This window comes from Myotis nattereri, assembly GCF_964212035.1.
Source record: "Myotis nattereri genome assembly, chromosome: 1".
Lineage (NCBI taxonomy): Eukaryota > Metazoa > Chordata > Mammalia > Chiroptera > Vespertilionidae > Myotis > Myotis nattereri.
In genome coordinates, this window is record NC_138075.1 from 197,347,179 (window position 1) to 197,363,483 (window position 16,305).

Below are 16,305 nucleotides of genomic sequence, written 5' to 3' on the forward strand. Positions count from 1 at the left end.
ATGACTGGGGTTTGAAAACCATTTCAAAATATCAAGCTGCACTACTTAGTAATTGGCTTTGTGAACACCTAGAATGAAAGGTTTATATAAAAATACTACTTCTCAGGAGAAGTGAGGATGGAAGGGTAAAGCTAATGGAATAGGCTTAATACAGGAATTTTAAACTTTTAAGGATCATTTGGTTTTATTCTAAAACTTCTGTATATATAATATTTATTAGATGAATTACAGAGATCATCTTGTGAAATATTCTAATTAGAATATTCAAATTAGAAGTAGATATGAAAAGCAAAGAAAGAAATTACAGAATGAAACAGAAACTTAAAGAACATAATCTAGAAATATTTTAAAAACAAAAAATATGTCAACTGTCACTGCCAAACTTCAAGGCAAAAGCCCAAGTATAAGCTACTAACTTGTCACACCAGCGACATGTATGTCTTCCCAGCCTTGGCTTCCTGAAGCTCAAAGGAGTATGAAACAGTAAGGCTGGACATTAAAGTTGTAAGCAAGGGTCATGCTAGAGCTACTAGCTAGCCAACCTGAACAATACCTCTGGTGGCCTTATGGTGTCACTATACTAAATCATCAGTTCCAAATCAAGGCCTACTACTTCATATACTTTATTTTTAAGTAGCCAATAAAGAATACAGAATTGCTAGTAGTGTCTATTAACTATAATTTGGGGCACATAAAAAGTCCATATTATTTATCAGAAACAAGCAAAATCTTCAGGTAAACTTTTAAATAATCCCTTCTAGACTATAAACATCATGGGGTAGGATCTTTGCTTACGCTGCTTTCTCAGAACGCAGCAGTGCTTATTATATAATAGGCAATTAATAAATACTTATTGAATTTCTAGCCATCGTGAATCCAGTCTTGTATTCAAGACTTCCTGTGAAATCAACAAGATTTCTTAGTTTAGTGGAGAAACACAGAACGAAAAAATGATTTTGGCATACCATTTTAAAGATCTGGGAATATTAAAATAAATATGAGAGAGGCAGTAACCATATAAATACATATGCTAATGAACTAAAATAATGTGTGTGTGTGTTATCTTAGCTGTAGAAAGAAAAAACTGGTGATTTTAAAAAGAAAATACTAAATTTCATCTCCCTGCCATTTCATTAAGCACAGTTGTAGAATATACTAAAATATCAATCTTGGGGAGAAAATTCCATCCCTCTGAGGATGTCAAAATAAACCTATTAATCAAAAAGGGCAATGACTTACATAAAGACCTTATAACAAAGAAGAGATTCTTTACTGGCATTTTAACCTAATTTTGAATTACTTGAACTAAGTAGATGTTAAAGATCTGAGTCCAGACTGGTTCAAAAACAGAGTACTCCCCTGAATCTCTATGACTATATTGACTACAGTTTACTTTTATAAAGTATATTCAATCTGCCTTTCATTCTTATTAGCATCTATGACCCAGCATTTTCAGAGCAAATAAAAAAGAACTCATTTAAATATTATTTATTATTACCAATTTTGACTCATTAAAAAGTCATTGTTCTAAAATTTCAAGTTTTTATCTTAATTATAATTACTATTAAAATTCATTTAAACATAATTTGAATAATTGAAAAGATATCCTTAAAAAATGTTACGTTCTACCTTAGAACTTAAGTCATTTGTATTTAACTTGAAATTTATGTTTAAATGCTGAATAACTAGTTCTTCAAGATGGACCAAACTATTTTTATCATCTGAATTGTTTGTTTAGTGTTTTCTTGTTATAACTGGTATCAAAATAACTGAAATTATGTAACTTTATAGTATCATCAACCTCCAGAAAGTACTCCCCATTCCTTATTATTTAATAGATTAATTGAAGAGATGTAATTTTAACTTTTAAAACTATAAAAGTGCCTTCTACATGTTTATTATGTTAATATAAAAATATTTTCAACAAGATAATTTAGGAACTTTTCAAGGGGTAAGAAATGAAAAAATTTAGGTCTCAGGTTAATGCAGTGGTCAGCAAACTGTGGCCCCTTGAGTGTGGCTCTTCCACAAAATACCACGTGCGGGCGCGCACGTACAGCGCGATTGAAACTTCGTGGCCACACTCAAGGGGCCAAAGAGCCGCATGTGCTTTGCGAGCCGCAGTCTGCTGACCACTGGGTTAATGCAATGGTACTTGGCCCTGGCTGGGTGGCTCAGTTGGCTGGAGCTTAGTCCCGTACACCAAAAGATTGCGGGTCCAACTCTTGGTCAGGGCACATACCTATATTTTAGGTTCAATCCCCAGTTGGGGCATGTGTGGGAGGCAATTGATAGATGTTTGTTTCTCACATCAATATTTCTCTCTCTCTCTTTTACACCCTCTCCCCCTACCTCTCTCTCTCTCTCAAATCAATAAAAACATATCTTTGGGTAAAGATTTTAAAAATATATATTATTGTACTTGATTTAAATTATATTTTTATTATGTCATTTATCTTAGTGTGAATCTTAGGCTTGATAATCAATTGTGATACTGGGATTAATGGCCTCCTCAGGAGCTAATTTTAAAAAGATTTCCCTTTGAACTTCAGTTTTAATATACTGCAAAAGAGTACTCTCAAAATAAAATGATTCACTAACAAGTGGTGACAGATATACTAAATGAAAACATTAAACATGTAACTACATTAATATTGTGTTTACTTAAAAAAAAGCATAACATATTCACAGTGAAACATTAACAAGAATATAAACACACTGCTGTTTAATAACAATTAACCTTTAGGATGAGTTAGCATTTCTGTTTCCAAAAGCCTATTGTCCCAAGATTCTCATCGGTTTCTTTACCGAAGTGTCACATATTGGTACACAGATTCAAACCATTTCAAAAGTCTGGACTACAAGATTCAATATATTAGTGTTGTATTAAAAACAAACAAACAAACCATCCAGTGAATTACAAAGTAATTACCCATTAAAGACAGTCTTCTCTGTCCTAAAGAAAAGAATGGAAAGATGAACTATCAATTTCAGTCCTGTTTCCAGATTACTGAAGTTGCTTAGGGGATAGGCTCCTTTAAACAAGCAAATGCTAAACTCATTTTTCTAAAGGGAGCTATGCAGACACACTGAGGAGTACACATTGTAGCCACTTAAGGCTAGGTTTTGACTTCATAGGCACAGAACTCCATCCAAAAAGAACCCCAGAGATGGGTACATGCAACAGCAGAATGTGGCCTTGGCAAATCACATTCCTCACAACTTGATACTTTCACTGGTTATCTTTTCAAATCATGTTTTGTTTTTGTTCATTTAACATATTTAGAAGCAACAACAACAACAAAAACAGGCTTCAAAAATACATCTTGGAAAAATAAGGTATAACCACAGAAGAAATTTTGGTGACATATTTATAGCCTGTTAGCAGGAGATAAAACACTTACAAACTTTCTTTTTGATGCAAAATAGCCAGTGAGAAGTAAGAAGCCAGGAATCACTTTCATTTCCCTGTGGAGAGCAATGACTTAAAGAGAACAGTGATTTGCCCACTACTGTTAAATAGTCTTTTAGGAACTCTCAACATGTGTCTCTTAGTCTAATACTTTCTCTACCAGACTAGACTGTACTTCATTTTCTGGTCAACTGCTTTTCCTATGACATATGTACTTTATAGCATACTGCAGAATTCTCACATAGTACAGAATTTTAATTAGTAAAAAACCATTTGCAGATACAAATATTTCTTCTATGAAATACCTATAAGGAAAACCAAATGTATCAGACTTACTCTTTCATTAATTCTACTGCATCTTCTTTCTCCTTGCTTAAAAATCTTAGAATTAGACCATTTAAATAAAATAAAACCATTTTTAATAGAATAGAAATCAATGAACTGAAGTGCCTAAGCTTACCAAACTTCTTGCTTTCTTTAGTTGTGCCAGTCATCTTGATCTTTGCAACTTCAAAGAAATCTTTAATTTCTCTCTCATACAGTCGTGATAAATAATCCATGTAATTCTGAAATAAAAGTAACATGCACTTATTAATAAAACAAATAAAATAATTTCCATTTTTAATCCCCCTAAATCCTTCATGTTTATTTTAAATTTTGTGGTCTAAAACTTTGATGCAGTTCACAGGATAAAAAAAGTAGGCTATTTCCTGTCTTTAAAAAAATATTGAACATTAACAACTTATAAAGATATGAAGTGGGATGGGACATAATCACATTTTCACCTTTATATGTTAACTTTCACATTTTAATATGGTTGCAATCATACTGTATAGGATACTTGAGTCAGAACAGTCATGCTTCTCCAGTCTCACACCTTAATGACTGCAAAATATTATAGTTGGTTGATGTGCTACTACTTAGTAAACCAATCCCCTAACACACATCACTTTAAGTGGTTTCAATATTTTGCTATGATAGACAATGTTACAATAAGCTTTTCATCTCCAATGAGTTCTTTCCTTGGAATAATTTCCTAAGGGTGGAATTACAGGGCCAAACAGTATGGGAACCTTTATAACTCTTCCTCCATGCTGCCATGTTGCTTTAAAAATGATTATACCAACGGACAGAGTCAATGGCAACGAAGGAGTATATTCAGTTTCATTGTGCCCTATCAGCTGGGGTTATTTTCAATAAGAATTTAATTAGTTTTCATAATTAAATAATTTATTTTTATAGACAAATTTGATTTATGTAGCTCAAATGAAAACACCTATTACTTAGTACACACACTCATTTCTTCATCATATTTGCCTATCATCACATACCCTCATGAAGGATATTTCAACAGTGGGAGGCCATGCATTTTTCCAACTCCTAAGTTAAATGCCATACACAAAGTTTGACTAAATTTAAATAAAACCATAGCAGAATAATTGTACATATTCTTTTAACTTTATTGTGGAATTAAGTTTCAACTTCCTTTATTATTCAAATGAATATATCCAGTTTTACAACAGGTTTACCTAGCTTTGAATATCAGGTGCACCTTTCAAAAGATATATTATGTAAATATTTGTATACCGATTCATAGTTCACTACTGATTTTCTTAGATATTTTATAGATAGATCCTTATAAAATAGTATTTGGATCAAACATAATATAAATACTATTGTTGTTTTTTTCAATTCATAGATCATATTACTCTGTTAAGAAAAGTTAAACGGGCAATTCTCTCCCTTGATCTTTGCATAACTTTAAAAGTAAATATAAGTGAAAATATAGCCCAAAATTAATTCCTATTGGGCTTTTTCAATGTGTCATTTTTCAAGTTTAAATTCTGATAAAAATATTGATCACTGCAAATTAGTAAACGACTGACAAATGGGAAGGTAGCTTTGCATTATTAGTAACATCTTCATTTTCTACTGAAATCAGTCAATATGAGAGACTACATTCTGATGCTTAAATTGTTTAAAGTGCACATTACTATCCAAGCAATTTAATTGGTTTCAAATAGCTATTTGTAATCTAGAAAACAGTGACTTCAGCTGACTATTGCAAATCACCCCCTTTTTCAATGGGATGCAAATGACTGGATACATTTTTTCCCAGGTACTCAACAGAACTCACTGGTAGTCAAAGCCACAGACAAGTGTGACTATCAGTTAATTCATTCACTTACCAACTTCTGAAAGATGTATCTCACTGTATGTATTCCTTCTCTTAGCACCTTACAGCACCTAACTGAAATTGAACTATCATGAATTTAAATCTTATCTCAGACTACCTTTTCAATTTTATTTTGTGCTGACTGTAGAGTCCTCCATGTTTTACTTTTTCTTTAAACAAAAGGAAGGTGTCTGAGTAATCTTCAAGACTATCAACCTCAGGAAGTAAAATTAGGAGAGAAAAGCTCATTTTCTACCCAAGCATGGATGGACCATCTCTATTAATTGCCTTACATGCAAAACCAGAGTCACAGATAGAGGTTGTAGCCTTGGGAGGAAGAAATCTGGGCAGTTGAGCTCATTATGTGACCAAGACAACCCTATTTTCCACAGACTCTAATTATATATATCAAAAGTCAGGGCTTTTCTTAGATTCAGCCAAAGTAGAGCTGAGGCAGTACCTAGTGATTCTTATCCCTTAAGAATATGAAACAGACTTTTCCTCTTCCCATCAAAAATTGTGAGCTCTGTACACCAAACCAAGTGCTGGGGTTATTTATTTTTCTTAGTAAAGAAACACTGGTTTTTATGTTTCCTTCCTTCTTCCTTTTAAATAAAATACCTGCTTTTGACAACACTTCAGCAACCAAATTAGATTATGAGGTAAAATTCACAGTCTGTCAAAAGTTCAAACCACAGGATCAAGTAACATTCTTGGGAAATTAGTCAATTTCATTAAAAAATACAAAACACCTTATTAATATTGTCAATCTAAAATATACTGTGAGCAGAGAAACATCCTATAAATCATCACTAGGTTGGCTACAGTCTTGTTTCTTCACTTCAAATTACATTCATGAATACTGCATTATATATAAAGACAGGACAATAATACTCACTGAGAACACAATTAGGCAAAAAGCTTATTGATTACTTATTTGAATATTCACTAGGGGACAAAACACTTGTTGGCACAAAACTCTTAAGGAGATATAATAATGTTTAATTATTCAAAATATTAATCCTCCTAAAACTTCAAAAGGCAAAGAATTCCAGTAATGTAAATATTTTTCCTTAAGATAGCGCCAAATCAGAATTCTGTTGAATGAAAACAAAACAAAACAAATATATAACAGAACAGTAAAGTTGCATAATACTTAAAAGATCTATTCTGAGGAACAATAACAATATTAACTAAAATGGCTAGCCAGATAAGATACATGTAAACACCTTAGGATATATACATATATATGTTCTTTTATAAAAGAATTTTTAAATTTTAATTTAAAAATATTTTTACCAATGTTCATATCCAATTTCTTATGATCAGTTTAAAAAAAGATGGAGCCAGATTTGGGAAGACATATACAATAATGTCCTATTGCCAAATATGTTATATCAATATGTTAATAGGAATGTACAATCTGTCTTTTTCTTACCATCACACTTCTCATGAATTTCCACCTAACCTTTGCCTTCTTATGAAACATGAACCAATGATACTGGATAAGAAATGCAATAATTATTTTAATAAATATAAGCATAAAATGGGTTCATGCAGAAACATTAATTACCTGAGAGAGAATAATCTTTACTTATGAAATATTCTGAAAGAAAGCCAACTAGGCAAAAACTGGAAAAAAATTTTGCTAGCAAAACTAGTAAAAAATAAGGTTAATTTGCTTTCTAAATTCTTTGTTAGAAAGTTTTTCTTCACAAGCACATGGGTGGAGGGGAAAACCTTTACATTAACAATTCCAATATTCTCACTTTACAGAGACAAAAGATATCACTCTTTCTAATTCATGAACATCTCTGAATGTCATATTGTCCACATAATTAAATTATTACTAGTTATTAAAATAGCTTATGTGTTACTTGGATATTTTGTTTTTAAACTTCAAATTCGTAAAAACTTACACATAAAATATTCTAAATGTTTCTCAGAGTACTGCAGAATTCTAAATGAACTGTTCTGATATGAAATATAGAAATATAGACATTTAAATATTTGCATTCGATAACAATTCTTTACCTCCCTAAGGACAAGGTCAATTCCAATACTAAAGGTCACAGCATAAATGCCAACAAAGTATTGTACCTATGGATTCCTTCAACAATGGCCATTTATTAAATCTAAGTCAGATCATGTTGTTCCACTGCTCAAAGGCCACCAACACCCTCTTCCCCAAAAATCCCTCACAGTAAAAGCCAATTTCTTATAATGGTGCATAGTCCCTTCCAATTTGCCCTGCCCAACCCTGCCTTATCTCTCCCACCTGCCCCTTCTAAGGTCCTGTCCCCTGTTTGCTGTGTTCCACCCACCAGCCTCCTTACAGCTCCTCAAGTGCACTGGCAGGCTCCTTAGGGCACTCGCACTGAGGGGAAAGCTTCCCCCAGTAACTCCCACTGCTCATGCCTGCTTATGTATCAACTAGAGGCCCAGTGCACAAAAATTTGTGCACTCGGGGGGGGGGGGGTCCCTCAGCCCAGCTTGTGCCCCCTTGCAGTCTGGGACCTTTCGGGGGATGTCCATCTGCTGGCTTAGGCCAGCTCCCCGGGGGGATTGGGCCTAAGCTGGCAGTCAGACACCCCTCTGGAAGCCCGGGAGACCTTGGGGGATGTCCACGTGCCAGCAGGGAGCAGACCTAAGCTGCAGTCAGACATCCTTAGTGCTGCTGAGGAGGAGGGAGAGGCTCCCACCACCACCACTGTACTGGCAGCCATCAGCCTGGTTTGTGGCTGAGCAGAGCTCCCTGTGTGGGAGCGCACTGACCACCAGGGGGCAGCTCCTGAATTGAGTGTCTGGCCCCGGGTGGTCAGTGTCATAGTGACCAGTCATTCCCAGTCATTCTGCTGTTAGGGTCAATTTGCATATTACTCTTTTATTATACAGGATAGAGGCCTGTTGCATGGGTGGGGGCTGGCTGGTTTGCCCTGAAGGGTGTCTCGGATCAGGGTGGGGGTCCCGCTGGGGTGCCTGGCCAGCCTGGGTGAGGTGCTGATGGCTGTTTGCAGGCTGATCAAGCTCCCCCAAGTGGGGATGCTCACCCCATGGAGGTTTGGCCAGCCTGGGTGAGGGGCTAATGGCTGTTTTCAGGCTGGCCACACCCACTTTAGGGGTGCCTGGCCAGTCTGGGTGAGGGGCTGATGGCCATTTTCAGGCTGGCCAAGCCTCCCCGGCGATGGAAGCTCCCAGCCTCTCCTTTTTTTCTTTTTTTTTTATTCTGGGATTTATTTACCTTATATAATTGAAACTTTGTAGCCTGGAGTGGAGCTCAGAGCTGGCCAGGGCAGGCGGGAGGGAAGCTTGGCTTCCTCCGTCGCCAGGGGCAACCCAAGTCTCCAGCTCCTGTGGCCAGGCCGGCTGAAAGCAGGTACCTGGGGTTTATTTAACTTCTTTAATTGAAACTTTGTTGCTTTGAATGAAGCTAAGAGCTGGCCGCGGCAGGCGGGAAGCTTGGCTTCCTCCATCATTGGGGCAACCAAGCCTCCTGCTTGCTCCAGCTCCGTGGCTGCCGGCCGTCATCTTGGTTGGGTTAATTTGCAGACAGTTGCTCTTATTGGCTGGTGGGTGTGGTTTAAGGCGTAGCGAACTTACGGTCAATTTGCATGTTTGTCTTTTATTAGTGTAGATCTGCTCAAATGTCCCCTTCTCATGACACCTTCTCTGACCATCGATTTGTATCTGTAACCTTCCCACACTCCTGGCACTCCCTGCTTCATTTTTCCCTAGAGCACTCAGCAGCACCTTTTAACATGCTATATAACCCCTAAAGTGCCAGGGAGCATGATCGTGCTTCTCCTGTCTTTCGCCAAAAGTGCCGGGAGTGCTATCGTGCTCCTCCTGCAGTGTCACTATTAGATGCTAGTAGTTCACTCTTTATGTGGGAAAAAAAATTTAAAAACCTTAACTCAAAATGCCTTGGCAATTTTAGCATAGTTCCTAGGATATTGGTTGGCACTCAAAGGGATAACTGACATTTCTGTCAGTCCTTCTTCATCAGAATGTGCACTCTCAAATGGCAAGCATTTGCCTGTTTCCTTCAGTGCTGCATCTCTAGTTCTTAGAACAGTGTTAGTTTATATATAACAGCTGCTCAATTCATTTGCTGAATGAACATGAGTGAACGACTCTCATCTTCCCCAAAGGCTGACCTTCAGTCAGTGAGATATACCATTGCCTTTAATCTCTAAGCCTAGCAATTTGGCATCATCCTGCCCCTCCTGTCTCTGGAGTCTCTCTTTTGGTTTATATTCTCTCTCTATTCCTACCACCATCTTCCTGGCTCAAGATTTCATTTCAATTTCTGCTTCAGTTAGGCTTGCCTCCTCACTGTCCTGGGAAAGGGACATTTTCTCAGCTTTGTCCAGACATCTTGCTCCTCACCCCTGGAATACCCTTCCTCTTATTTCTGGCTTATTTAATCCCACTCATTACTTAAAACTCAATTCAAGTCCAATGTCTTTCATAAAGTTTCCCCCCACAGTTTCATGTCACAGATTTCCCTTCTCTAAACTGTCATATATTCAAACTCATTTCCAGTTTTGAACTTAATTTTTTTTGCTAATTGTTTTCAGTGTAGTTGCTTTTCCTAGCCAGATTTAAAGCTCTTTAGAAGTAAACACCTGTTTTATTAGGCCTGGCATAGTGAAATGCTTAATAAACAGGTACTCTGCACCTGTTTAACAGAACAAATTATAAATTCTTAAAGGGTGAATGCCTCACTCACGCATCTTCATGCTCTCTAGTTTCTACATTCCACATGAAAAACTCAGGAAATAATTATAGCATTTAACTAAATTGAATGATGCCTCAGACTACATATAGTATGGTCTAATACTGTATTATACTGAAATTTAAAATTTAGCTCTTCTTTATCTAAGTAAATAAAATAAATGTTTTCCCTCACTAATGAGCACTCAGAAATTCAATTATTTTCTGCTTTGCTAAGAATGTACTGGAGTATTTCAAATGTCACTTGGGGAACTGAATACGTAACCTCTAATTCTAAAAGATTATGCTCTATACTCAGTGATGTCAAACTGATCAAATCCATACCTTTGTCAGTCCCTCATATTTTCCGTAATCTGTACTCTTCAGCCACTCCATCAGCTTGGCATATCGGAGCAAGTCTCTATGAAATGGATGATGATTGGGTAAAGTCAGTTCAATAGAGTGTTGAGCAAGAGTTGAACTCTGATCGTGACCCTAGAGTGAGTGGAGTAAATAAATAAATAAATATCATTGACAGTATAAAGAAACACTGTTGTAACTGAAAATTCTAAACAATGACTAAATGTGGATAAGCAAAGCCAACAGAACACAGAAAAATAAAAACTGAGTACTTTCTTCTTTTATCATCCTGTGTATACCAACCGAGCACCACCACCATAAAATAATCATAAACACTCAAGAATGGCACTTTGATAAATCAACTACTCATTTCATCTTCTAAAGGAGTTGAAAATTAATGTGTTCATGAAGCTTATCTCTCCCATATCATTTTACAATTTACTAAGCAAATAAACATCATGATACAAACTATTAAGAAACACACCAAATAGGGAAGTAATTTAAAACAAATTATCTACATATGAGGTATTTCCATTAGAGCCTACAATGTTTAATAGAACAGATAAAAACATACGGGATATAGAATTTTAGAACTAAGAAAGACTATAGGTGATTATATCCTGGGCTTTCCAGGATAACCACTAATGATAATAGAATTTTAATTTTTCTATTAATTTGTTAAATAAGTAACTATACTATTTTATTTTTAAACCTTGATAAGACTTTTATATAAGTAAATTTATAAGTTATCAAACTGCCTTAGACAGATGATGTATCCTGACTTTTGTTTTAGAAAATATAGACCTGGTAGAAAATCTAATCCAATAACCTTATTTCCTAGAAGAACAAATTGAAACTCAGAAGTAAGTCATGTGCTCAGGTTACACAGAAGGAAAGCTAGAACTGGAATCTCAGACATGTGAGTTGCACTTCTATTTCCTTTTAAAAACATGTCTAACAAAATAATTTTAACTAGACTCAAAAATTCTACCTACCTACTAGTATCTAAAAAATAAAACAATGAATATCTTCCCAGGTCCCTTTTGAAACAATCGAGCTCTTTTCTCTACTTGGTCAGTATTTGTCATGGAACTCAAAGTCAGTGGGGAGTTGGAAGATTAACAGGAGATTCCCTTGAAAACACAAGTTCCCAAGAATAAGGGAAAAAAAGGACAGATGTATTTTAAGTCATTCTGACTCCATCTGATTTGCCTAGAAGTTTTTTGTTAGCATTTCGTGAAAACTGTATTAAAATTACAGAGACTGTTGGAATTTTGGGGTTGGTTAACTCATTTCCTGGTGAAGTTACCTAAAGCTAACCAATGTGTACTCTACTAGCTGACATACATTAGCTTATAAACACATTGAATTTAAAGAATTTATTTTTTTTAATTTGAGAGATTTCTTTCTTCTAATTTATATTCTTTATTATATACACAAAAGAATGTAGTAGTTACAGATTTTTAAAAACAATTTCTTTTAAATACAGAGTATCCAGAAAGAAAAATTCCTGGCCTAGGGAAATAAAGAGTTCTTTAGTAATTGAAGAGTATCTTTACAGTAAGAAAGATGGCAGTATCAGACACTTCTTTTTCAACATAATTTCTCATTGCTCCAGAATATGTTTAAAGTGATGATTCCTATATTTTGCTATAAAAACATTATGTGCTTGATTATAGGGTCCTGCTCTAGCCCCTGCTGGAGTGGTTATATAATATACAGTATATGCACTGTATCAATTTTCTAAAATCTGAACAATCCTAAAAACACAGGGGACATCAGAGGTTTGGATAAGGGAGCATAGACCTGTGTGAATGTTCTTTTCTAGATGGCTGAGTGAATATAAAACCATCACAACCTCCAAAGAATCATCCAGCATTAAGAGCTTAACAGTTGAAAAATGAAACTATTCTATATATTTGGAATGCCTTGGCACCTACATCTTTTCTGTGAAGTAAAGACTAACAGTAAATACGGACACAATAAAAGTTATTAAATAAAACATGCAGATATTACCATTGGACTATATATTATACCTTTAATTATAGTTGTCAAAGGTCAGTACGAACATTACATTTCAGAAATATTTTCTCATGGCCACATGAGAATGATAATTGGGATTCCATTAAATCACAAGAATTAGATACTAAACATAGGTAGATATTATAATTTTAGGTCTAACGATGTCTCCAAATTGTGTGTCTTAATTAGTTACACTGATGAACGGGAAAGAATATTTGAAACTTGTTATAGCTTATAAATGTTTTCCAAATAGTCTGCCTTTATTAATAACAATATTAGATCTCTTTTTATTATCCAAAACAATTCTCATTAATTTTTCTCAATGATTCAAGATTCAAAATTATTGTTTATGTTCTCCCACAACTATTTACTCAGACCACTACATTTTAAATTACATTATTTAATTTAGTATCAGGAAAGCCCTTCAATTAAAAACCTTCTCTTCTCCTAAAAATGGGAAAATTAGTTATTAACATTTGTAGAGGATTTTAGTTTCCAAAGCTGTCTCACATATTTTATTATTCAAAGCGTTCTCTTATACACAACCTTCTAAGATTACTATCACCTGAAAACTTCACTTCTAATATGAAGACCATCAGTACCTTCACATCATTACTATTCAGATAAATTAAATATTAGTATTAAACAAAAATATTTAATTTTAGAGAAAATAGTTCCAAATAACTTCAGAAAATAGGAAAATTACTTAAATTGTTTAACTAATCAATAACATTGATAACTATCACATCTAGAACTCTAATGTACAAAGAATTCTATTCTTTATATATTTTTTAAAAACATTGTTTCAAGTTTATTATAAATAAAAATAAAATAGTAACAATGACAATTTATTGAATGCTTACTACCATGCTAAGTACTTTATATATAAAAATTGCAATCTTCATAATAATCTCGCAAAGTACTTTTTTACTCATTTAAAAAAAATAGTAAACTCTATTAACATAATTTAAAAATAATATATTAGGTTTTGTCCAAATTAATCTAAGACCAATACATTTTCTAAAACTTAGTGAATTATAAATTTTCTTTAGTGTACATATTAATAGGATTTATAAATAAATTAGCTAATATTGAACACTATGCTATACCAAAGCACTGTTCTAAGTGCTGAACATATAACAACATTAATCCTCATTACTAACTTAGAGGTAGATATTTTTACTATCCCCCATTATTCAGATAAGGCAGCTAAGGTGACACAAAGAGGTTAATGAACTTGTCAGAGGTCACCCAGCTAGGAGGTCACTGAGCAGAGTCAAGATTTTGAATCCAGGATGTTAGGCTCTAGTGCACACTCAAATATTTTGCTATACTGACTAACCGAAATGATATGTCCATGTGAAATGTTAAAAAATTCTCAAGATTTTAAAATTCTATTTTATGTCATGTTTATTTTTCTTTTCTTTTAATTTTTTTTTTTTAACTTACTGATTGATTTTAAAATGAGAACGAGAGAGGAAGGGAGGAGAGAGAAACATTGGTTTGTTGTTCCACTTATTTATGCATTCAATGGTTGCTCCTGTCTGTGCCCTGACTGGGGATCGAACTAACAATCTGGGCATTTTGGGACGACACTACCTGGTCAGGGCTAGTTTTCTTTTCTTTCTTTTTAAAAATTGACTTTAGAGAGAGAGGAAGGGAGAGGGAGAGAGAGAAAGAGAAAGAAACATCAATCAGTTGCCTCCTGTATGCACGCTGACTGGGGATCAAACCTGAAACCCAGGCATGTGCCCTGACTGGGATGTGAACCTTTCAATGTATGGGATAATACTCCACCCAACTGAGCTACACCAGCCAGCGCATATTTTTATTTTCTTAAAGAAAAAAGAAAATCTGAAAAAGTTCGAACAAACATCATGAAAACTGATTTTATTTATTTATTTATTTTCCCAAATATATTTTATTGATTTTTCACAGAGAGGAAGGGATAGGGATAGAGAGCTAGAAACATCGATGAGAGAGAAACATCGATCATCTGCCTCTTGCACACCCCCTACTGGGGATGTGCCCGCAACCCAGGTACATGCCCTTGACCGGAATCGAACCTGGGACCCTTCAGTCCACAGGCCAATGCTCTATCCACTGAGCCAAACCAGTTAGGGCAAAAATTGATTTTAAATAATCATATTTCTTTTCTAACAAATCACCAACCAATATGCTTAAGGAAACAATTTTTGTGACATGAACTAAATACTTGTGGTCTGTTACCTAGGTTTTATTTTATTATATGATGTTTCTATAAATACACATCTGACTATCTAGAACCTCAGAAAATTCACTTTCAATTAAACCTCATTAGCACTTACATATATGTAATACTTTGTGTATGTAGTTATACAATCAGCAATTTAATATACACATTGCGATAGAGCTTTAAGTACATTAACCTCCTTACAAGCATCTTGAGGCTGGGAGCTACTTCTTATTCTTACATATGGACTACATTATGTACGTAATAGGCACACAATGAAAATTGGACAAAGAAATATACCATAATTAGGTAATCAAATTTTCCCAACTAGTTTGCCCCACAACTAGGAATAGAAATATCCAGGTTTCCCGACTCGTTTGCTAGTTGACCTGATGCACTGAATTCAACACACAGAAAATCTATTTCCTGTACTTGAGGCATCCTCTTCCACCTTCTTCAGCATATCTGAGGGTATGGTAACATTGTGGTTTTTAACATGCATCATTCACATGTAACAATACATGTTAGATTTTCAGAACTGCGAAGCATTCATTTTAAACAAGCCATTAGTTTATAAGGCAAAGAAGCAAAAAATAAGTATTTGATTGTTATAACAAACAATTAAGGGTAAAGAAAGAACTATTGTTTATGAACTGGTATTTCCAATACGACTGACAAATGTGGATAACATCACTGTCATTTTTAAAAACTAAGGAATTGTGTGGTTATAGATATTACTGAAATCATCCTATAAGAAAAATGTGAATTAGTATTTCCTATGTGACTTATAGATTTACTTTTTTTCTCAACACTTTTTATGTTAAGTGAAATGTTAAGAGAGTCTTTCCCGACTTCTCCCTCACATGCTTAGTTAGATCATCTTCTTTTACGCACCCATATACTATTATCATAATATTTACTCTTCCTATCTATTTCCCTTCCCTAGACTGTCAGCTATTTGCGGGCAGGATCAGCTGCTCGTCTATCCCAAATAAATGTCTGGTATGAATTTCAATCACCTGGCAAATTGATTTCTAAATAAATGAAGGAGTGAGTAAAAGAATGACAAGAAGAAAGGCCAAGCAGAATAAGATTAAATGCCTTTTTGGCCAAAATAAACTTTTACTATGGGACATTAAAAAATGGCTACAAATATGGTTAACAGGTAGCTTAAGTCAGCAAGTTATAATCTATAAAGATTCTTTGGCTGTTAAGTTTAGCAAATTTTATAGAAAAATAAAAAGAATCAGAGAAGCTTGAGCCAAATTTGATGTACTCACAGGCACCGAAAGAAAGGAGGACCTATTATAGAGTTGAAGGAGAGCCTGAGTAAACTAATCAGAAATAAAATATATAGTAAATACAATTGAAAACAAACTAAGAATCCAATGTTTCAGACAGCATTTC

The 16,305-nt window shown here is 34.6% G+C and overlaps 1 protein-coding gene across 3 annotated transcripts in view; it reads right to left on the reverse strand.

Moving 5' to 3' along the window:
• The window catches only part of EXOC1 (exocyst complex component 1), a 53,045-nt gene that overhangs the window by 16,060 nt on the left and 20,680 nt on the right, over positions 1 to 16,305 (reverse strand). For all 3 annotated transcript variants that reach the window (XM_081096962.1, XM_081096961.1, XM_081096960.1), the window contains 2 exons: positions 10,650 to 10,799; positions 3,873 to 3,978 (listed from right to left, as the gene is read on the reverse strand). In XM_081096962.1, coding sequence (XP_080953088.1) covers positions 3,873 to 3,978; positions 10,650 to 10,799 — 256 coding nt within the window. The remainder of the gene's footprint in view (positions 1 to 3,872; positions 3,979 to 10,649; positions 10,800 to 16,305) is intronic.